The 24,460-nt window shown below is 45.4% G+C and overlaps 1 protein-coding gene across 1 annotated transcript in view; it reads right to left on the bottom strand.

Moving 5' to 3' along the window:
• The window catches only part of BMPER (BMP binding endothelial regulator), a 387,098-nt gene extending 367,387 nt beyond the window's left edge, over positions 1-19,711 (bottom strand). The window contains exons 1-2 of the mRNA XM_069215488.1: positions 17,036-19,711; positions 13,016-13,101 (exon numbers count right to left, since the gene is read on the bottom strand). Coding sequence (XP_069071589.1) covers positions 13,016-13,101; positions 17,036-17,192 — 243 coding nt within the window. The 5' untranslated portion in view covers positions 17,193-19,711. The remainder of the gene's footprint in view (positions 1-13,015; positions 13,102-17,035) is intronic.
• Positions 19,712-24,460: the final 4,749 nt, after the last annotated feature.

Here is a 24,460-nt window from a genome sequence, read left to right as displayed (position 1 = left end):
TACCAATGCATGAGCATGGTACCCCTACAGTGTCTAAACAAAACCTTAGACATTGTAAGTGCAGGGTAGCCATAAGAGTATATGGTCTGGGAGTCTGTCAAACACGAACTCCACAGCACCATAATGGCTACACTGAAAACTGGGAAGTTTGGTATCAAACTTCTCAGCACAATAAGTGCACACTGATGCCAGTGTACATTTTATTGTAAAATACACCCCAGAGGGCACCTTAGAGGTGCCCCCTGAAACTTAACCGACTATCTGTGTAGGCTGACTAGTTTTAGCAGCCTGCCACAAACCGAGACATGTTGCTGGCCCCATGGGGAGAGTGCCTTTGTCACTCTGAGGCCAGTAACAAAGCCTGCACTGGGTGGAGATGCTAACACCTCTCCCAGGCAGGAATTGTCACACCTGGCGGTGAGCCTCAAAGGCTCACCTCCTTTGTGCCAACCCAGCAGGACACTCCAGCTAGTGGAGTTGCCCGCCCCCTCCGGCCAGGCCCCACTTTTGGCGGCAAGGCCGGAGAAAATAATGAGAATAACAAGGAGGAGTCTCTGGCCAGTCAGGACAGCCCCTAAGGTGTCCTGAGCTGAGGTGACTCTAACTTTTAGAAATCCTCCATCTTGCAGATGGAGGATTCCCCCAATAGGGTTAGGAATGTGACCCCCTCCCCTCGGGAGGAGGCACAAAGAGGGTGTACCCACCCTCAGGGCTAGTAGCCATTGGCTACTAACCCCCCAGACCTAAACACGCCCTTAAATTTAGTATTTAAGGGCTACCCTGAACCCTAGAAAATTAGATTCCTGCAACTACAAGAAGAAGGACTGCCTAGCTGAAAACCCCTGCAGAGGAAGACCAGAAGACGACAACTGCCTTGGCTCCAGAAACTCACCGGCCTGTCTCCTGCCTTCCAAAGATCCTGCTCCAGCGACGCCTTCCAAAGGGACCAGCGACCTCGACATCCTCTGAGGACTGCCCCTGCTTCGAAAAGACAAGAAACTCCCGAGGACAGCGGACCTGCTCCAAGAAAAGCTGCAACTTTGTTTCCAGCAGCTTTAAAGATCCCTGCAAGCTCCCCGCAAGAAGCGTGAGACTTGCAACACTGCACCCGGCGACCCCGACTCGGCTGGTGGCGATCCAACACCTCAGGAGGGACCCCAGGACTACTCTGATACTGTGAGTACCAAAACCTGTCCCCCCTGAGCCCCCACAGCGCCGCCTGCAGAGGGAATCCCGAGGCTTCCCCTGACCGCGACTCTTTGAACCTAAAGTCCCGACACCTGGGAGAGACCCTGCACCCGCAGCCCCCAGGACCTGAAGGACCGGACTTTCACTGGAGAAGTGACCCCCAGGAGTCCCTCTCCCTTGCCCAAGTGGAGGTTTCCCCGAGGAACCCCCCCCTTGCCTGCCTGCAGCGCTGAAGAGATCCCGAGATCTCTCATAGACTAACATTGCGAACCCGACGCTGGTTTCTACACTGCACCCGGCCGCCCCCGCGCCGCTGAGGGTGAAATTTCTGTGTGGACTTGTGTCCCCCCCGGTGCCCTACAAAACCCCCCTGGTCTGCCCTCCAAAGACGCGGGTACTTACCTGCAAGCAGACCGGAACCGGGGCACCCCCTTCTCTCCATTCTAGCCTATGTGTTTTGGGCACCACTTTGAACTCTGCACCTGACCGGCCCTGAGCTGCTGGTGTGGTGACTTTGGGGTTGCTCTGAACCCCCAACGGTGGGCTACCTTGGACCAAGAACTGAACCCTGTAAGTGTCTTACTTACCGGGTAAAACTAACAAAAACTTACCTCCCCCAGGAACTGTGAAAATTGCACTAAGTGTCCACTTTTAAAACAGCTATTTGTCAATAACTTGAAAAGTATACATGCAATTTTTATGATTTAAAGTTCCTAAAGTACTTACCTGCAATACCTTTCAAATGAGATATTACATGTAGAATTTGAACCTGTGGTTCTTAAAATAAACTAAGAAAAGATATTTTTCTATAACAAAACCTATTGGCTGGATTTGTCTCTGAGTGTGTGTACCTCATTTATTGTCTATGTGTATGTACAACAAATGCTTAACACTACTCCTTGGATAAGCCTACTGCTCGACCACACTACCACAAACTAGAGCATTAGTATTATCTATTTTTACCACTATTTTACCTCTAAGGGGAACCCTTGGACTCTGTGCATGCTATTCCTTACTTTGAAATAGCACATACAGAGCCAACTTCCTACAGATGGTTTTCTATGAACAACTGCTACTGCGCCTATGAGAACATGGTGGTTAAAAACGGGTGTAAAAACATGCCACCACAAATAAAATAAAATTTGGGCCTTGTACTGAGTGTGCATTTTGCACCAAATTAACACCTTGATAATAAAAAATGGAGAGTGACGTGCACATTGTTTGCACCTACTGTGAGCATGTCAAAATCCCACATCGTACAAATTGCATGTCAAATAAGAGTAACATCCGCCGAGTTCATGAACGGTGCTGGTCCTAAAGGTTTAGAACCAGCAGTTCCGTCTATATAACCACATCAGTCTCTGATGATAAATACAATGAGAAGAGAGTGCAGTGTGAGGAGCGAAGAAGCCAGTGGACGTCCAGGTGGACAGAACTCACTCGCTGGTAACTCCTGCAACTCCAAACCACACATTTATGTCATGCCTGGCCCCTTACAGTGTCTGCTCTTGACCCCTCTGTCTTTCCAAAGGTTATGTTTTTTTTAGTTCAGTGTGGGCAACGGAATGAACATGAAGGCATAATATATTTGCACTATATATATATATATATATATATATATATATATATATATATATTGACTTATGACAGGTGATTTTCTCCACTTCCTTACTACCTCAGTAAGAAAGGAATATATCATCCTAGTCATTCCCTGTATTCGCACTTTTCCCAAAATGTTAATATCTGGCCTTTTCCGAGATTGCTTTCCTCACTTCCCTTGTCAACAAAACAAAGAGTATCAAATCTGCCCAACCATACAACTCATTCCGATCCAGGACCCTGAAGAGTAAAAAAAAAAAAAAGTACCTGGTCACATTCATCACCCTCAAACGTTTTCTACACCACAAAGAGAAACAAGCATTTGCAATGCAATGCAATGGGTCTCGCATCGGCTCGAGTTAGAGCTACTAGCACTGGAAATTCCTAACTGGACTTTTCTTGCCACATAAGTTGAAAATGAAAACAGTTGACATGAGCATGCCGATCCAAAGTGCCATTGCCACCATGAGCAGGAGCGTAAAAGAGAGACACAAAAAGAAAAAGAATTTCACTTGCAGTCAAACATATTGACAGTCGTGCAATTATCGATGTAAAAAGGGCAGTCTACAAGGCGGTAACAAAACCGCTCAGAGGATTGACAAAAGTAAAGCATTTACCAATGATAATAAAGGATTTTTGAAAGGCAAGCCCACAAACGAGTGAAAGTGATGGGCGTGCAGTGGGCGTGGTTAAAAGCCCTCAATACTTACAACAGGTCACAGAGCTTGTGCGCTCAACCTAAAATGTCTCTCCAACCCAAACAGGAAATGGAAGGTCTTGTACCAAACAGGCACTCTTCCTGACCTGTGGTCATATTATCAAATGTTCCCCAGGGGCACAAAGGTGTGCAAGCCTGCATGTGGTGATGTTAGGGTGAATTAGCATTACAGAAAGGGCAACACAAACTTGTGTGTGGCCTTTCTTGTGCTACAGATCGCACTGATGCATCTGTAACACTAGTGTGATGTCAAGGGGGAATTCCCTCATTTGCCTCAATGCCCATGATGTATTAAAAATCCAAGAACTGAGGCAAAGGAGCTATCAGGGGTACAGACTGTTTACCACAAAGAGGAGATTCCTCAGGCTGTTCCTCGATGTGGGAGAGATGGGGTCCAGGGACCCTCTATCCATGCATCGTCCTTCAGATCACTCATTGCACCTGTCTGCAGGGGGTTCTCTGTCCCCCTTTGTAATGCAGAATGATTGCTACTTGTACAATGAAAAGAGAACCTGCACCTTTAAGCAGCCGGTCCACCTCTCATTCATGCACTACCTCAGGGCAGGCATAAGTTCACAGTGATAGGCTGCACTGAACCAGTGCCTGGCGCACAATGTAATATGTGCTGTGCAGCGCAGGTCGAGCAAGTGCACCCTAACAATAACAAGGGCCAGGGCCGTTATTTAATTTCTAAATAGGATTATCCTACGTTGCTGTGTACTCAGAACAGCAAAGATAGGAGTCGTACTAGAACAGAGAGCAACTTACAAGTGCTGATCTAGTTCTGTTTCCATGACAACTTTGAGGCATGGCTAAATTGTGTGACTTGTGTTAGGAGTTATACTTTCCACTGTTCTCAGGACCCTTCAGCCAACATGCAGTACATCTCACCTCTACATACACGCAAGGACAGGATGTTCCCTGCACGGGCTGGGCAGCATTCTTCTCTGCCATTACACTGTTTTTTTTTTTTCTTGTTTTTTTTACCATTAGTGAGCCTGACAATCATGCAGGCTCACTGACAACCTTCTTATTAAATTTGAGTGTGAAACCAGAAGTGCACCCCCTTTAAGACCCTTCCTAATTAGGCTAATCAGGCATTAGTGACAGTTTGCTCTCCTGAGTCTTCGTCAAGACCAGTTGTACACTAGCTTCCCCCAAGTCAAAGTTTCCACCAGCCTCCATTAATTAAGTCGTTCACTTTCAATTGACTGGGATAAGTGTGAAAGGATGTATACTCACATGTTTAGGACCTATGTGTGTGTGTCTCTGAGACAACCTGTGGAAATCCATTTTGGCGGTTTATGTGTGCATATGTGCCTACACTGGAATTGTGGATGATTTGTGTGAGGCTGCCCAAGTCTCTGCTGACTTAGAAGTGCCCCATTTCCCATTTAGTACTAATGTACAGTACAGCATGATAATAGGAGATAGATGATAGTCCCCATCCTATGATGCTAGCTACAGTACCTCTGCCAGAATACATGAATCAATTTCCCTTTTTCCAGCCAGTTAGAAGCCGTCCAGGAGATCCTCCTGTTGACTAGGGGTTGGAGTTAGTCCATTGTGAAGTGGCCATGCAAAATTTGATTGGATCTTGAACTATGGTAGATGGTATTGACTTCTCATCACTCATGTTAAATACTGGCCAGCCTTATGAGTATATTGTTTCAGAATCCTTCATTACCAAGAACTGAGGACACACCTCAGTTCTTGGTAAAGAGGGTTCCGATCCAGCGACAGGGTCAGCCTTCTTGCTGACCCCAGGCAAGACTAAGACCAAGTCTGAGCCAGGAGCGCTGTTGGCCTGCTTTGCACGGACATTACCCCTGCTTGCTGTGAGAGACGATGTTGGACAGCACAATAAATCAGCAAGCCAGTCTAGGGAAAATAGCTCAACAGCTCAGCTGTCTATAAGAGCCTGAGGAATTTGTGTGGTCTACCCGACTCCAGCACATCAGGTCACGCAGCTGCTGTTCAGGATGAGACTCTACAGCATTTGACTACATTTTCCAGAGGGGAAGAGACATTGTCTATGCTGTTGGTTGGTGCACCTGCTTTTTCCAAGATACGCAAGTGCAGCAGGGTAATTTCAGTGCACTCTGCTACCATGGAGCCTTTAGGATCCTGCTGTCTTTTTTTTTCTTTCTTGGGGTTATCAGACTGGTAGCTTGAGGTGAAAGTACTAATCAAGCAGCCAAAACCGCATTTAAATACATTCCACAGTTGAGGATACTGGGGATACATAACAATTTAAACTCTTGCTACATACCACAAGACTTGGCCTATCTCCAGCTTTGTCTGTGACCAGTTATCAATCTGGTGGGCACCCGGGCACCGTAAAAAATAAACTTCAAGTAGCAGTTCTTTAAACATAATGCTTTGAAATACATGGTGCCCATGTGCAAGAATCAGTTGTGCCTTTAGGACTTTGTACTCCCATGGATTGCACCAGGCACTGGATGTTGGTCATTATGTACCCCTTTAGGAACACTTTTGCTTGCCAGGTTTGTGATGGGCTTAGCTGTCCATTTTGGAAGGCATGGTACGGGGCCAGAAGGGGTTCACAGAACGTGAACCGAACCCTTGAGAAAACACATGTCCCTTTGATCAGGAGCACACATCACTGCAAGACAAACACAAGGGTGTCTTTCACTTTGAAGCGTAGTAACTGGGACTGTTGGCCACTAAACTTAATGACTTTTAAACCAAAGTTGTGCATCGCGCTTCTGCTTTATAGCAGCCTTTGCTCAGAAGTATACTGATAACCCCATCTCACTGTAGCCACTGGCTGTTATTTGTCGGCCTAGGTTCTGTGCTCGGAAAATCAGCTCAGTTCCGTGTTTGTGAAGTCAGGAACCCATCATGAACACCACCATAGACTCATATCAGCCATATACTTAAATATGAGATGGAAATCGTTTGTACTCATATCTGGCTAGGGTGGAGCTATAGAATTCATGTTTTCTTTGCATATTGATATGTATTATTTAGTTTTGTCTGTATTAAAATGTTGTTTACTTTGTGAAACACTCACTGAACACTGCATTATTACCGGTTGCATGCTATGCTAATTTCCTGTGCTCCGATTCTCTACCCCTCATCATCTCCTCCAGTGAGTTTGGACTTGAATGACTCCTCTGTCACAGCTGGAGGCCAGTAGCCTCTGATCACCAAGGGACAATCCAAACCAAGTTTCACATGCAGACAGTAGCAAAGTGGGTTCTCGTTGTTGCAATGCCATATCAACAGAACCTTACTCTCATTGTGGTGAGACATCAGGGCAGTGGAGAACTACTTTAACAGTAACTGCCTTTCTAAAGACAAAAACTGAAAACCCTTAAGCAGCACAATAAATAACACCTGACAACTGAACCCAGTTTACCTGGACCCATAGCTACCAAGTGTACTAGGAGCGTGTGTGACTAGGTGCTCCAGACTGGGGTTTTTCGTTGAATTCTGAGAGTTATAGTTTTGGTTTTATTACAGGGTAACCAAAACTACTAGTCTCAGAATGCAAAGTAAATTAAAAATAAACTTAGAGTGGAGTGCCTAGTCAGTGAATAAACTCGAAAACTTGGTAGAGCTGTGGACCAAGATGGTAATCCAAATGACAAGGGGATCTCTCAGATTTGGGAAAGAACTCCCTTATTAATGAGGATCATTCGGGTTCAGAATGTTTACACGATAGTAGAAAGTCAGCAGCGAGGCACGTGACATGTCTAAAGGCAATCCATTTCAAAGGAAACAAAACAGACATTCCATGGTCTGTGACTTGTTCAATGAATATACTTACTGTGCAGGTGGCAAGAGAGCCATGATTTGTATTATGATTATAACAGGACAACACACCCCCTGTTGTTGTTAGCGTTACTCAAAGAGAGCTGCTTGTCATATTTCACCCCAGTACACAGCGTTGTTTTGTCCAGTGTGCTGACACCCGAACGACTCATTGTATTTTAGCCTGCTCAGGGTAATACAGTCCAAGACATTGGATAATTCATCCACACATGAATTGGACAATATATCTTCCTCTAGTCATTAATTTATACCAGTATTTGTTGAGTTACAGATGTAAAATTAACAAATGATGCTATCGATAAACTGGAAAAATCTTAATATAAATTGGCTGCCTTTCGGATTTCTTGCTGAAACCGTCACAATTAATTCCTGGATAAAAAACAATTATTTCCTTTCAATTGCTTTCGTTATGCACTAACCTAATCGGTTTGACTTTGGACTCAAGTCTGTTTACCATTCATTGGCAAATTGGCCTCTTTGAAAAATGTGTTGAATAGAGATGTGCCGTGATTCACCGATGTGGGATGACTCAAATGACTACTGGACCACTAGAAGGCCTGGCTGATCTAGATCTCATTCTGAAGCATGTCTTTCTGGTATAGTTAATGTATTCCCTTTGACTTTTATGTGTTTGCAAATTAACAAAAAGTGCAAGTATGTGGCTTTGGAGGTGTGAACGTCCTCCACTCCTTGTTCAACTTGGTAATATTACAAATAGCACCAAATAGCGGCCCCCACAAAGGTAGCAGAGCATCGGATTGATATCATCTCTGGCATTAAGGACAAATTAGCCCAGTGTAGCTCCAAACTGAAAAGAACCAGAGAATCCTCAAGTTGATGTAATGGTGACATAAAAAGGATGAACAAAAACTCTCACATCTCTGGAAGGCATTGGAGAAAGTCCTCCTTATCCACTCACCTCCAGAAATTCAAAGTTGGTAAAAAAAACATGGAAACACATCATACTATGAGGAATCGTTCTTCATGAAATTAAAACTTTCTCAGACACCAAGATGACCAAAATACCTCTTTGAAATCATACCAAAAATTTCTACTGAGTCCATTTCTTGTTCCCACATTGAATCCAGATTGACTGATTTAGCCACCCATTTCCCCAACAAACTTGTGACAATCAGGGATAACATATACAAACTGGTAAACCTGTCTCATACTTTAAGCTAAGGTGTATTTACTACCATCACCTTGGATACATTAAGGAAAAGTTTACTTTTTCAGATTTCTCATCAGATCACACCCCAACCTCTCTAATCAAGGAACACTCCATTGTCCCATTCCCATTGCGTCTGAAAACCATTAACTTCTCATTGAGCCAGGCTGTCTGCCAGCGTCCCTTATGATAGGCCATGTTCATTATTTTCTCAAGAAACCTAATGCGGATCTGTAAGAGCTGGCCAGCTAAAAGCCCATCACAGACCTGGCTTCCTCTCAAAGATCTGAGAATCAACCAAATAGACGAATACACCTGCAACAATTATATCTCCTTGGGAATTCCAATCTGGGTTCTGTTTTTGGCATGGCCACTAACCCCCATCTATAATAACTAAGATAACTTTCAATCCAGACAACATCTGAAAATAATCAGATTTTAAATCGTGTTATTAGAAATTGTATTATTATCAATATTATTCGAAATTCATACAATGTTTAAATATTCTCTCTGAACGGTGAATGGTTCACTCACTTTCACTACTATACTATTCAACTTCAATGACAATGTCAATCGTCTTATCTCTCCTGCAGTACTTACCTTTAAATTGTGTTGTAAAGTACCCTGTTACTTTGTGCTGAACACACTTTATAAGAACTGAATTAAATAAAATCCCTTACACTGGTTCTAAAGATAGGATGAGCGGCTTTTATACTTCAAGTATACTATGCTGAGCTTGGTAAAAGGGCCTTTTAGATGATTTCTGCAGTACAACCCTCAAGCTGAATTTAGTTGAAGGAAAGTTCCCCGCAAACTTCTTCTCAGTGACGAAGAGAGAAATAGAGGAACCTATAATGGAACATGCAGTAGCAGAAGCCGCAGACTAGTTGTGTTAAAATTACAATATAAACAAACGCTGGCAAAGCCAATAGGTCTCGTCTATGAGACCTATTGACTTTGCCAATGTTTTTAGTCGTACTGCACAGGATTATGGCTGTGCAGCAAGGCTAAAAAAAGTGCATTGATGTGCTTCATTTTTGTACGTGCATTAATGCATTCAACGTGCATGCATGCATTTATAAAAGAGCACAGAACTTTATTTTATTTACATTTATCCATTCAAGATGGGTCGTAAATGAAAGAAAAGCAGTCTGAAACCACTTAAGAAAAAAATATATATATATATATATACGTAGATAGATATAGATATATATGCATATGTATTATATATATATATATATATATATATATATATATATATATGGATGAGCAGGTTGCAGGAGTGGCTTGGAGTGGGGATGGGATGAAGCAACATGGTAGGCGGGTAGAAGCGACAGGAGGGAAAGAATTCAGTGGTATAAGGAAAAACAGATGGGCAATAGAGCAATTTGGAGCGTGGGAGAAGCACATGGGTGAGAAAGAGCAACATGGAGGATAGGGGTAGAAATCACTTGAGGAAGACAGCTGGAAAACACATGCATTCTAAAGGAGTATTTTTAAAAAAAAAGAGAAAAGTAGTTGCCTCAAAGCGAGCAGAAGAAGCATAGAAGCCAGTCAATCAGAGAAATGGTAAAAACGCCGTGTTCCTTGGGAACAGCAAACACAAGATGACCAGGCTGAAACAAGGAAAGTCATCCAACAGAAAGCAAGCACTGGCAGTAAATCCAACAAATGGTAAGCAATGGGTCTGCAAGCACCTGTATGTTTTGGTAAGCCCACAATATATCTTTGGCAATCAGACAGTTTGCACTATCTGGTTTGCCTGACCTAAACACAAGAAGCTTTTGTCCTCCTTAAGTAAGTTTTTGAAGTTATGTTAAAAAGTTCTAACGGCCTGACTCACAAAGGTAAGATACTTTTGAGTAAGTCTACACTTTGTAGTAAGTTTACTACATTTGTTATTCATAAACTCCGAGGATAAACCTACTACAAATGCATAAGTTACATGCATCCACCCCTGAGTAATACAATTGGCTTACTCTTGTGTAGGTGGGTGACACCCCCTCTATACCTTTCCCTAAACCCCTCTTACTCCTGGCTAATCCCATTCCCGTTAGCTGTGAGCCTGCCCCTTTCCCCATCCACTATCCTGTGTGTTTTGTCTATGGTTAACATTTCTATTTCTTTGTTACACATTAATGGTTGGCCTTCATCCACTATGTATATTGCTGATATTCATTGTGGCATCTAAAATTTGAATGTAATTACTTATCCACTGAAACTCTCCCTTTTATAGTTTTCAAACCCTAAAGCTCCCCTTCGAAAGACCATGTAACCTCCTGGCTAACAGATACTATAGGTCCAGCACAGGAATCTATCAGAGGTATGGTATTTGCTGTCAGCATAGCTCTTGCCAGTCTGTATTTAGAGCACTGTGAAAGGTAATGCATAAATACCAACATGAATATAACAAGCAAACCAATAACTTTTCGAAAACCACCAAGCCCCACCAAACTCACGAACATTCTATTGTCTCATATCAAATTTTGAAAATATGTGCCGGAGGGACAGACACTCGCCCCATCCTACATACCAGTCTTACACGGACCAACTCTGCAAAACCAGGTGAACAAATTGGGCAGTGAAAAAGTGTTTCTTTTCACTTAAAGTTTTGTACACACCAGGATGACCCAGCCAAAGTGTAATCCCTGAATATATACAAGAACTGATCAGTTAAGAAACTTTAGCATGCAATGTGAAATCCCAGAATACAATAAACACATCTTCCATGACACAACAAAGTCTGCAATTGGGACAAAGATTCAGCCTCTACTATCATGACACGATGACGCATGTAAATACCAAACAAAGGTTGCTCCCAGATTTGATGGACCTGAAGCGAACACCGTTTCTTCCATGAAAGAAGTTATTCGAGACAAAATGAAAGCAATTTTAGGGAATAATGTTTGCAATTTCGGACTTCTGAGAATTGCGTACTCCCCGTTACAAAAAGGAAAGATTGTCAGAGTAGAGAAGAGTTACAGAGGGTGGTGCTGCAGTTTAAAGGCTGCGTGCCTGGGCTATTGGACTACAATATTACCACAAGGCAGTGAACTGCCACATTCTGACCACCACATTGTTGCTGTAGCCGCTCAGACTGTCAAGGGCATCACATTCGAACCCGGAAACGAAGCAATGGGTGCGCAGATTTCGTTCTCAGCTGGAAAACATTCAGCATTTGATAACTGGAAGAGAAGGAGACAGAGAGAGGGGGAGCGGCACAAAAACACACATCAACTCATCCAAATGCACACAGGAACATGCAGAGAGAAGCGCACACAGGAGCACCAACACCTGCAAGAAAGAGTTAACCAGACAAACTCACAGAGACGCTGTTCCACACATATACACGCAAATGTAAAGGTCACCAGGACGGACCTACACAGACATACACACCAAGTCACACAAACCGATGCAGACAAAGACTGAACACGCCCTCAAAGAATGCACATGCAGAGGCTCACACTGTCACACAAACAGGTGCATACACCTACACAAAAATACACCAAAACTAAGGTATATGACCAGGGACGTCAATTCACCGACCGACACATATTTACACACACATACATATTCACAAGTACATACACACTCTCACCCGCATGCACGCACACAACATACACTTAAAAGTGTTTTACTTACCTCAGCTGCCATGGAAGGACATATTCCAGCTAATTATACTCCACTTTTATTACACTAATAGAGGATAATAATATTCTATTCACTATTAGTGGAATAAAAAAATGACAGAAAATAAAGAGAGTGGAACCCCAGCTGACATCCATATTGACGTCCTGTCACTGTGTTCCTGGCACTGAATGTGCCACCTCTGATGCCAGTGGACGCAAAGGCAGTGCCAGAGGTCACAAAGAGCAAGCCAGGTGCGTCCCCTGGCGACCCCTAAATGACGTCCATGTATATGCACAGACAGCGAAATACGCAGCCTCACACACTAAAAGCCCACACTCACACGCCGTTTCATACAGTCACACAGGCTCCGACAGACACAAATACCCCTATGCACACCGGCACACACACAGCTACGCAAGCAGGTGCATACACTGGGAAAACAATACACCTGAACTGAGTGACACGGTACACAGACACCGAAATACGCAAAGTAACTCTAGCAGCCCACTCGTACACGCAGCCACATAACCAGGCACACACGTGACGACAGATACACAGACACAAGTAACCCTGCGCACACCAACGCACCCAGTCGCACAAACGCGTCACACATGGGCGCTCTCCGCCTTACGGAAGGAGGTGATTCTCTATTGGGTACACTGCTTCGAGTGCCCTGCACGGAACCGTCTGGCTGCGCATGCGCAAACACCAACTGGCCGACTCCAAAGCAGGAGTAGCCTGGTCGGTGCACAGGTGCCGGTACCCATGCACTCAGAGTTGAACCCGCTGCTGGTCTATTGGTGTCTGGCGTGACCTCACACCTGACCTCGCGGAGATTTGGCTCTGGTACACATGCATGAACAGAGAGGACAGACTCACCACCCTCACGAGACACGCAGAGGGGCTCTTACCTGGCAGACGCAGGAGATGCAGGGGTTGTCGGTGATGAATGGGATCTGCAGAATCTCGCCCTCGTTCCCACATTTTGCTACGGATCCTGAGATGGGGAAAGAAGGAGCAGAAGTTGCACGGGGCACGGGCAACAAGGGCAATGTCGCGCTTATTTCGCACAGCGCCAAGACGCCTCCAAGCAAGCTTAATAAAACTCTTCATTCAATATCCAAATAGCAAACACCTGGGTAGGGAGGTTAGCCCGACGGGTGAATGCGCCTGTTTCTACTAACTCACTGTGATAAGAGAGGTGCACCCATGAAGGCCGCCAGGAGACGAGCACACTTGTGTTCACTTGTTATTCAGCACTTAGAAGCACAAGAGCCCACAGCTGTGGCTTATAAAGCACTCCGGGCACATTTAATCCTCATTACATTAACCATTCCATATCGTTGATGTGCATTGCCTTAGCGTACTCTGCCTTGTAAATTACTGCGATGTACCACAGTTTAGAGCGTATCTTGGCTGGAGCACTGACATATTATTTTTGATAGAAGAACATTATAGCTGAATAATAACAAAAAACAATTGCCTTACAGGTATGCTGAAATGATGCACCACGGACATGGACTGCTTAGTCAATACACGTGGGCAAAAGAATAGCGTCACGCTGAAAAGGGATTCCATGGTACACATGGTAGTCTGGCAGGACTGCGTGGCATAGACTTGAGTACAGGCTCAACTTGTAACCGCACTCTGGGGGCGCTGAAGCTCCTACATCAGTGAATTACGAAAAATATATATAAAGCCGACACAGTACTGCAGCACATTACTGGCGGTTTTATGTGATGCCGGATATCACATATTATGCCCTTCAGTAGCGCTGTAAATATTTGCTGCAAGCACGTAGTCCATTGAGCTATCGCAGGCTGCATAAGATGCCTACATGGTATTTTGTAGACGTTGAGTCTTGCATTTGTGAAGCTATGCGTGTGGTGCTCTAGAACACATTCCGATGCAGCCTGAAGCCCTTGTTCTAAGGTAATAATAATAGAACGTTCTGTAATGATCGAGTCAGTGTTTAATATCTCATGAAACATATGCTGTGGTGTATGTGTTACCTGGGGTTCTGCCTTACATCCATTACTCGGTATATATTAAAGAGCGTTGTTGGACCTGCTGTATGTAGTTCTGTCTGGACATTAGAATACGCTGGCCTAGAGTGCAGCTTTAGTGTGAAGGAAATACGGGAGTACTCGGCGTAGTGAAACATCAGTGAACTATCTCACAGGCGTACACACTTGAGAATCAATATCCCAGAGATCTGTAGGGCGCCCTCCTTGTGTGAGAGGTGGGTCGCGCTTCCTCTCCATGTACTGAGCCACACGTTTATGCAGCAATATTACTGATCATAAAACTTGTTTTATATAATGCTTTATAACTCATTTCTGACGTTCCAAGGCGCTGTAAATAACAGATGTTATCATTAGCCAATTTAACGGTACTTAATTTACCGACCACGTAAGGATGGACTGCAGGGGCTGCTGCTATTAGAATTCGTGACAGAATATTCACCTCCTGACTCCGGGTATCACTGAACTGTCTGAGTGTTTCAATGACAGGGCGGATTTCGAAACTCGCTTGTCAAAGGCTTCTGGCCTGAAGCAATGCAGGTGTAATATATTCATGTCTTTAAAAGATGGTCTTTCAAAAGTTCTTACGATTGCTCCAGTGGTAAGGACCGTCAATAGTTAAAATATCAGACGAACTCTCCGTTGAGTTTGTGGAGACCTCTGAACCTCTCTCCTCAGACTTCATCGAGCCTTTGGGCCTGTCTCACCAGCATGTCTAAAGATCTTTCGAGCTCTCGCTGCCGAACTGAAAAAATTCTGATCATGTCTGCGGAGATCACGGAGACCGCTGAAATTCCCTTCTCTCTCGTATTCACCTGAGACCAATATCAAATACACCTATTACATGACCTCTCTTTGCAAAACAGAGACATATCCTGTGGACACTCTGTCTGCTGAAATTAACAATGTCTGAATGTCTCTCTGTAGGACTTTCTCTCTTCAGAACCTGTGGACAGCTCAACCTCTCACCACAAGGTCATCGCATTCCCTACACCTCTCGTCAGAATGTGTCAACATCTGCGAACCACCTCCAACCTCGATCTGCACGCACCTATAAGCCCCACCGAACGACTCTCTGTAGAAGCCACAGACCTCTGAACATCTATGTGCACAAACAGCCTGTCCGTGTGAACCTATAAGCACCACCGAACTACTCTCTGAAGAACCTACAGACCTCTAACCCTCTATGTGCACAGCCTCAGTCTGTGTAAACCTATAGTCACCATTGAACAACTCTGTAGAACCCCTAGACCTCTGAATCCCTAAGTGCATAAATAGCCACCTCAAAACCTCGGACTGCATTAACCTGTAGCCACCACCGAAACAGTCTCTTTAGAACCCACAGACCTCTGAACCTCTATGTGCACAAACAGCCTCAGTCTGAATTAACCTATAAACTCATCCGAACCCCTCTCTGTACAACTCTGACATCTCTGAACCCCTATGTGCACAAACAGCCTCAGCCTGCGTGACCCCACAGCCGACTCCGAATCCTTTCCCTGTAAAGCTCACAGGTCTCCTCCGAACCTCATTCGGCAGGAACCTATAAACACCTCCGAACCTCAATCGGCAGGAACCTATAAACACCTCCGAACCTCAATCGGCATAAACCTACACAACATTCGAGCTTCAATATGCAGCAACCACTCTCCGTGGGTCACCGAACTTCACTCTGCATAAACAGCCACCTCTGAACAAAACTCTGTATGAACCAATAACCACATTTGAACCCCTCTCTGTAGAACCTAAAGATCTCCGAATCTCCTGCGTGAACAGACACCTCAGAACCTATCTCCCGTGGAACGTACATACCTTCCGAGCCCGTCGACAGAACCAGCAAAGTTTGTTGAATCACAACCTGCAGAACATTAAAATAATAGCGCGCTGAATACCGAGGTTCCCGGACCTCATAAATTCATCTAAGGTCTCTCCTGGCAGTGTCATCTTAAGGATTTGGAGGGCCCAAGGCAAAACATATTTTGAGAGCCCCTGTACAGAACAACCTGCTGCATTTTTCGCTATTTCAAGCCTGCGTCATGCTTAACAGTGCTAAATTATGTTAACAGGTCCATGCAAAAACATGTGAAATATCTTCCCTGGACCCCCCAAAATTCTTAAAATGACACAGTGGACAACGTAAGGTTTAGAGGTCGTCAGAGGGAAAGAAGTTTAGACTGAAAAATAGAAAACGCAGAGAGTAAATAGAGAAAAGTTTCACTTTCCCGGGTGCCCTTTGGAAAGAGAGGGCCGGGGCACTTGCCCACTTTGCCCATGCATTAAAAGGTCTCTGTCTCATGAGAATTCATAGCTAGGTCCCCTGGTTCTCCTATGTTTTGGTAGACAGTGGGGACTTGTGAACATTCTCTCTCTCATCTGGAAGTACACAGTTTCGGAGACATTGCTGCGGGACCTCCAGAGACAGACTCGGTCTGCCGCGGATCCTGTGAAGATGTTCGCGAAGCTGCCTGTTTCTCTTTTCTCTCCGGGCAGGAGCGCTTCCGACCTAGAGCCGCTGCCGGGGCCTGCTCTGCCTCATTCATCACTGGACTCTGTGCTGTGCTCCCGTGTAGAAGAATGCGCAGGAGGGAGGGGGCCGGCCGCAGCTTCTGCACCTGACCCTCGCAGCTGATCCGCGAGATCCCCGCACACCCCCAAACCAGAGCCTCACCTCGATGCTGAACCCGAGACTCCCCGTCCCTGGGGGCATGGGTGCGGTGGGGGCGGGGGTGGGGGGAGCAGACACGTGAACACGAATAAGGTCGGTAATAGCAATATGGATCTTTACTGCGCTGTGCGCTAAAATGCTCTATAAAGCCTGAACATTTATTATTGTTCTATAGCTGACGTCTTAGCGCTGTAGCTTCCCCACCCCTCCAGACCAGCATCCACTGCAGTGCACGCACTTACCTGTCAGGAAGGAGGAAGCCAGGGACAGGTGCACCAAGGCGTTGATTAAGAGGAGGCAGCCCGTGCGGGCCATACTGCCCTTGGAGGGGAACGGGAGCTGCATGCTGTCCCTGGAGAGAACGGCGAGGAGGATGCAGGTAGTGGTGCACATGGGCATGATATGATGCACGGGTCCGGTGCCGGCAATAATCCCAAGCGCTTGAAGTGCCGCTGTGAGGTCAGGTAAAATTGAGAGAGCAAAAACTTCCCGGTACTCCGCTGTGGGGTAAGTCCACGTGTTGCTTCAAAGCGTGGAATGTAGCGCCTGGAGCACCAGAGCACTTCTACGGCGAGAGCAGGGTCGCTGTTCCACTGTTCAGGGGTGCAGAGCGCACGGGGCGGAATTCGGGCCACTCAGCCTCCTTGTCTCTAGATCAGCAGAGACAGCACTTCAGACTCTGGCACTGTATGAGTAAGAACGTCAGATAGACTGAGGCATTCGGAGCCTCCTGGTGCTTGAAGTACGGATGTGAGTACCCACTGGGGAATCAGAGGTTGATCAGGCTGTAGCTGCCTCTGGGTCCGGGCACTGGAGGTTCTGAAGAGCAGCACATACAGCACTTTAGCCTCCTGGCACTTTAAAGGTTAGGAGCGTTATAGTACTGCGGGAGAAACTGAGCACTTCGGAGCATGTCGGTGCTTGAAGTGCTTAAATAGTGATCGCTTTCTGGGGAGACCCTGGGAATAATGTAAGTTCCTGCTGTGGCCACTTGAACAATCTTCATGCGCAGTGCCGACTGAGAGGCGCTAGGAGCGCTGGAGCCTTTGGCGCTTTAAAGGTGCACTGATGCGGGCTAGACAGGGTGGCACTGAGCGCTGCAGACGTGCGCTTCAGAGGCGCCGGGGTGAGGTGCGAACTGACGCTGGACTCTTAGCGCCTTCCAGGGCTCGAAATGCAGGTCAAACACGATCGATGGAAATAAGCCAACTGGAGGTCCTGGCACTGCGGCTGCACGGATGAGATCCTAAGCACTTCCAAGTAAGTGCCAGTGACACTGCACACACTGGATGCTCCCGCACTTCCGAGGTGTTGCACCCACTGCACTGTGCATAGTGGATGCGCGCCCACTTCCCACGTGTTGCAAGCACTGCGCTGAGCACACTTGATTCTTCTGCACTTCTGGGATGTAGTACACTCTGCACGCGGGACACTTCTTCACTTCAGAGATGTTGCACGCGTTGTCCTCACGCCGGGTGGTTCCGCACGTCAGGGATGCTGCGTGCACTGGATGCTCCTGTGATGCACACAGCGTCGCGCACCGCACACGGCTTGCAGCAAGCACTGCTTTTGACCCTGGAAGGGACAGGACCGGGCTTGCCCTGCGCTGGGCGCTTCTCAGAGGGGGGTCCCGCCTTGTCCCGGACTCTTTACTCCCTCTTGCTCTGGGGTCTACCAGCTTTCAGTCTGCACCGGAGCTGGACTGTGGTGCGCTGGAGCTGGCGCTGGGATATGCAGACTGCCTAGCCCGCTCTCTCAGATAGGATAAGCCTGACATTTCACACGGGGCGGGGGGTCAGAAACCTCAGGCAAGGAGCTGACACCGGGCTGTGCGCACACCCCGCCCCCTTTCACAAGAGCCTTCCCTCTCACTACTACCACCATCTCCAGCACCCGTCCTCCGAGGCACCGTCTGCTCTCGAGGACCCCCTCTCACCAGCACTCTTTCGCAGCACCCCTTCCCCCCAACTACTCTCACAAGGACCGCCTTGCTGAGCGCCCCCTTTCTAACACCTTCCTACACCAGCAATCCTAACCAAGCACCCTCCACCTAGCAGTACACTTATACCTCCAGACAACCACTCCTATCACAGCACCTCTCCTTCTTACCACTAACAGAACCCGCCCTTTCACCACCACTCCTCTCCCCCAGTATTGCTTTCCTCGGGACACCCTAGGTACAGCAGACCCCTCCCCTGCCAGCAGCTCTCCCCTCACTAGCATTATTCCTCCATAAGCACCCCTATTCTCACCAGCACCCTTCGTCAGCTAACACTCCTGGTCTCACCGGCGCCCTACTTCTGAAGCCCGGGAGCACCCCGCTGTCTGCCGCTGGCACCTGGACTGATGGATCTGCTACGCGTTTTATACAATATGGGACATCTTCTCCTCCTCCGTTCCCGTCCTTCCTTTCGCCTTTCTCTCCTCTCTTGAACTCGGTTCAGGTTTCCTCTTTCGTATCTCCGCGTTTCCGTCTCTCTGTCTCTCGCCCAAGGGTCTGTACTCACACCTTTCCATCCTGCCCACTTTTCTCTGCGCTTTAAAGTCACCCAATATCCCCGTTACCCTCACTCTAGCATCCACGGTTGTACTCTCTGTCCCCTTGCCTCCCCAGCACCTCCATATTCCCCGCCTCCCACCCATCTCGCTCTTCCTTCACTATGCTGAAGCCCTCGACCTTCCCATCGGTGTAGCCCCTGCATAAACTAGCTCCCTGAAGCCTGCTGTCTCCCGGAAAAAGCGGGCTCATTTCGCACACATCCTTCCTACGCTGCCCTTCTCTTTATTTATGGCTTTGGTCCTGCTGAACATACGCTCTGCCCCTTCCACTCCTGTTACAGCACGGGGGTGTCTGTCACCGCATTTCACCCTAAACACCCTGGATTTTAGGGAGCCAGGCTGCGGGCTGGCCCTTGCCGCTGCCGTGAGAAGGACCGTCCTACGCACAGCTCGTTTGTGTCTGCGCACTGTGTGTGGCGCTGGTGCTCTTCATTACCAGAGCCCCCGAGAGCGCGCGCGAGGAAGCCAGAGGCGGCAGTGGTGACGTAGGGGTGGCATGGCTTGTGTGAAGCAGCTGGGTTGAGCCGCTACTCCAGCCCCAGCACCACCTCCTCTGCGCGAGGCAGCACACTGAGAGTCCCACAGACAGCAGAGGCTCGGCAGATACCTCTCGGAGAGGACGGGGTCGAGGTGAACCTCGTCTGGTTTCGGTGACCAGAGCTCACGGTGCGTCATTCCCTAGTCACACTTTCCCGCCCCTACCTTTCCTCTCAGTCCAGCACAGAAGAGTCCAGCCAATTACCTTCCTTTGTCCCAGGCCCCAGAGCTGCCGGCCACAGTCCCCTCCCCGGGTGCCATACACACACACCAAGGGCGGTGCAGAATAGAGATATATGATAAAGTGGTGGGGCCCGCGGGCGTGTACACTGCATCGGGGAGCCCACGGCCCCCACTGTCGATTCTGCTCTAACCCTCTCCTTACAGGAGCACCGAGAACCGACACAGATACCCGCCTAAAGAGAACCCCTCTGCCCCAGGGTCTGTGTGCCGCAGAAGAAGCAATGGTCCAGGATAATGTACACCAGCACCTCTCTTTCAGAGTAATGTGGGGCGGGAGCACCCCTCCAAAGCCCTGGGTTGATACTCGGGGGTTTGGTTCTTCTTTGAGTCGAATAGACCGGTGTGTCCCCTGACTTCAGTTTCCACGGAAGGAAGACTGTCATTTGCATTCTGTGTTTTCGGTGCATCAGTTACCCGAGCCTGGTGCCCGACAAACCACGTTCACAAGAGCCCTATGCAGTATGGCATGCTGCCTACGATGCTGAAGTCAAATATATGAGCAGCGAAATGACTACAATTTGAAAACAGCGCCAGGAAATAGTTTCCAAGCTGCTGATCCACACCTCGTCACTGGGAGGCAGTGTCCTACCTGCGATCGCACAGAAAGAAGCAGGACCTCCCCCTGAGCTACTCCTCAGGCGCATTAAACAAAGGTCCAGCTTAGAAGGAATGCCGCTGTTTTAATCCACTAGTGAAATGCAGCGAAGATTATTATTATTATTACTACTATTATTATAATAACAATAATAATAACCGCTAAGACTGATAGTAACACAATAATACCGTAATAGCAGTAATAATGACTCTGATAGCAGTACTTCTGTTAATTATAAATATTATTATCATCAGCATCATCATAGCTGTTGTATTGATTGCCATTTTTAAACGAATTTATTTAGTTTATACTGTAACTATAGTGTCTCTTCCCACCTGGGTAATACGTGTTTTCCGTTCGTCCACTGAGGCCCCTTCTGTGGCTCAAGTTTTTTTATGCACGTTCGACATTGGATTTAGGTCCTCATTAAAAGGGTCAAACTCTACACCTATAATTACCTGTGATCTATGATTATACCCACCAGCGGCGGTAATTACGAGGTCAACACCATGGAAAGGGAAAGAATTCTGCAGACATAAACAGAAAACAATTCTCAAATCCGATGAGTTTAATGCTCCATTTCCACCTGCTAGAAGCTGGTGGTACATGGATGTAGGCGCTTCTGGACGAGGCAGGGGCAGAAGGAGGAGATTGTAGTAAGGCAAGAGTGACTGGCTAGCTGTGTTAGCGCGCCCTACCTTAATAAGTAAACTTACAAGGTGACGCGAATAGGTCGATTAACCTTTTGAACCACAATTAAGAAGTTCTTACCATAGATCCAGTACATAATCAATAATAATAAATGCACGAATAAACAACAATCATTAGTAACCAATAAAATCAATAATCAATGGAGTCAGTAATTGTCATGCAGCATGACCTTCCAGTCATGAATAACCACACCTTTAGTAAAAGTTTAGAATTTTTATTTCCCTATATTAACAAGGCTAAGGTCATGTAGATTAATCTCAAAATCAAATGAAACACATACAGAAAAAACACTGGTTGTCCAAAGTGGCAGAAGAAACGTAACCTAATCAAAGCTTGAACCACATTAACGTTACGGTGCAAATCAATAGTAAAGTCAGCTGTGTCAACGTGATGAAGTACATGAAGTTAAGCAGAGAAATCCATCAAGCATTAGTCCCTATTGTCATAAGTCAGGATCCTTAACTAACAACAGATTAGCATCATCATGTTGGGCTTCATGCAAAACAATTTAGTAACACAAATTTGGAAAAACTTCTAACTATGATAGAGCCATAGACAAAACAGTGCAGTTGGTACCTAGAAATGAAAAGTAAATATGCATAATAATCACATTTCAGGATATACCTAACCTCGGTATGGATCTGATCGTCCTCAGGACATCAGTCGATTAGCAAGGCATCAGGCTCTCAGGAGAATATGAGTCCAATGAGCCAGAATGTCAGAATGACCCACATAGCAGAATGAACTGTCTTCTCTGAGAATGTCGGAATTAACTTTTCTCTCAGAATGAACGTTGTTATATTAAAGTCACCTAAATTATCCCCTAATTCCTTATTGGTCAGTTAATCGTATGTTCACAGTCTGTCCAATAAAACCATTATACCGAATCTATGAATTCTAATATTTCTCCGCTCTCAAATTGTTGATTGGTTCATCTTGCGATGTTCTCATCACCCGGCTTGTTAGGTAACAGTATTGATGCAGCTTCCACTCTAGTCAGTATTTTCATTGTTCTTGTCCTGGGAAAGTCAGTCTCACACACATTACACATAAAAAGATGCATTAGCAAGAAAATCATCTCCTAGCAGTCGGTTCACACAAAAAGCTTCAGATATGAGCACATTTAAACAATACAATAGACATTTCACAGTTTAATTCACTTGGTCAGCATTTTTATTAAACGCTAAAAAATACAACTTCTACATGAGGCCTGGCAAAATAGGCCAAGACACTCACTAAGTTAAGGCCTACAATTAATAAAGCTAAAGCTAAATTCATAACCCTTAATATGACGTGTTACTGCATTAGTCTAACATATATTCAATATTTCATAAGTATTAATCATTGATTAGTACATTTCGTTAACATTGGAGGCCATTCTTTGAGATCACATTTTCAATGTGTGCATTATTTTTCTATGTTATTTCACTTTCTACACAAACTTATCATTTAAAATACATCAATGTTAATTAATAATTGTTATTAAGACACCTGCACTAGCAATCCCTCCACTGATGAATAAATATGTCATCACACTACCTATTACCCACAGTTTTTCTCATCAGCTAAATTTCTCTTAATTCAATCCCTTCATTATTTTGCTTTCCCCTTGAATTTTCTCTGTATTTTTTTTCCCTTTTCATTTCTTCCCTTCACTCATTAATCTTTGACCTTTGCTATCTAATCCTTTTACATAATTTGCATAATCCCCATATCCCCAATAAACAAACCACAACAATTAATATCCCTTGCAGTATTTTCAATGGTACCCCATTCCAAATGTTGCTGAGCCAATTTCCCACTGAAGCAAATCCTTTGCCAACCTTTTACCAAACACCTGGTTCTTTCAATTCTTTCAAATAATTACTTGCATTAGTCAGATTAGTAAGTACGTCTCTTATGTCTTTACTATTATTTGGAATATGCAAACAACAATGCCTAGAATTAATCATTCTACAGACTCCACCATCCTTCGTTAAAAGAATGTCTAAAGCAAGAGGACTTTGAAGAGTCATAGCTCTATCAGCAGCTAATTCAGTATCTATCAGGAATATGGCCCCTGAAAAATTTGACAGCATGTTATCCACAATAGTAGACAACTTTCGAATCTTAATTGAATTCAGAATGACTCCCACTGAAGGAATCACCAATCCAAATATATATCCCACTATAGCAGAAAAGGACTCCCTCCTCTGTCTTTTATGATGTAATTCAGTTACTTTCGGAAACCTTTTCAAATCCTCCATTTGATAAATCTTTGGGAAAACTATCCCCAAATACCATCCTCTTGGAAAAAGGTAATCAGCATTAAGTCAAAAAATATAGTAAATCCCTGGAATTGCAGGGTCCTGTCCATTCAACATAAAAGTCCATTTACTCTGAAACAAAAACACATGCCTACATTCACTCGTTACCACAAATAAAGTGTCAGTGCACGATTTAGGCCTATATATACAAAGTTTCCCTATGTGTTGTGCATCTAAAGCTAATTTCCCTTGTGTTTTAATTGCACTATAAGCATAATCATACTTGTAAGTCCTTTTCTCTAAGCCTTTTTCTAATTTCTCCTTTAATGATTTTCTCCTGTCATCTGTGTGATCTAAGAAGCTCTTCTCTAAAGGTGTAAGCAAACATGTCAAGTTATTTCTATGTGCTTAAACAGCACTAAACGTCAATGTAGGTTCAAAGAACCCTCTAACTATTACTATGTCATTATCTTTAGCTACTCTACTCCAATACCTAATTATAGGAACAAACAAAAACACAACATCATAGTTGGAAGAAAAATATTGGATGTACTCCTGGTTATAAAATTTTGTTAGTAACAGACTACAATTTATCCCGTAGATTAGAGGTAAGCTATGATAGGTGACTCCTTCCTTGACTGATGAAGGAATCTGCGTACACACAAAACAATTCTTCGCATCCATTGTCTCAACATACTCACTCAATAAGCAATAGAAAACGGTAGAAGAAAGTTCTCCCTGTGCATTAGTATCTTTTTGCAAATATTTCTCACCTA

The sequence above is a fragment of the Pleurodeles waltl genome, chromosome 2_1 (assembly GCF_031143425.1).
Source record: "Pleurodeles waltl isolate 20211129_DDA chromosome 2_1, aPleWal1.hap1.20221129, whole genome shotgun sequence".
Taxonomy (NCBI): Eukaryota; Metazoa; Chordata; class Amphibia; order Caudata; family Salamandridae; genus Pleurodeles; species Pleurodeles waltl.
This window is presented reverse-complemented; position numbering and strand designations above follow the sequence as displayed.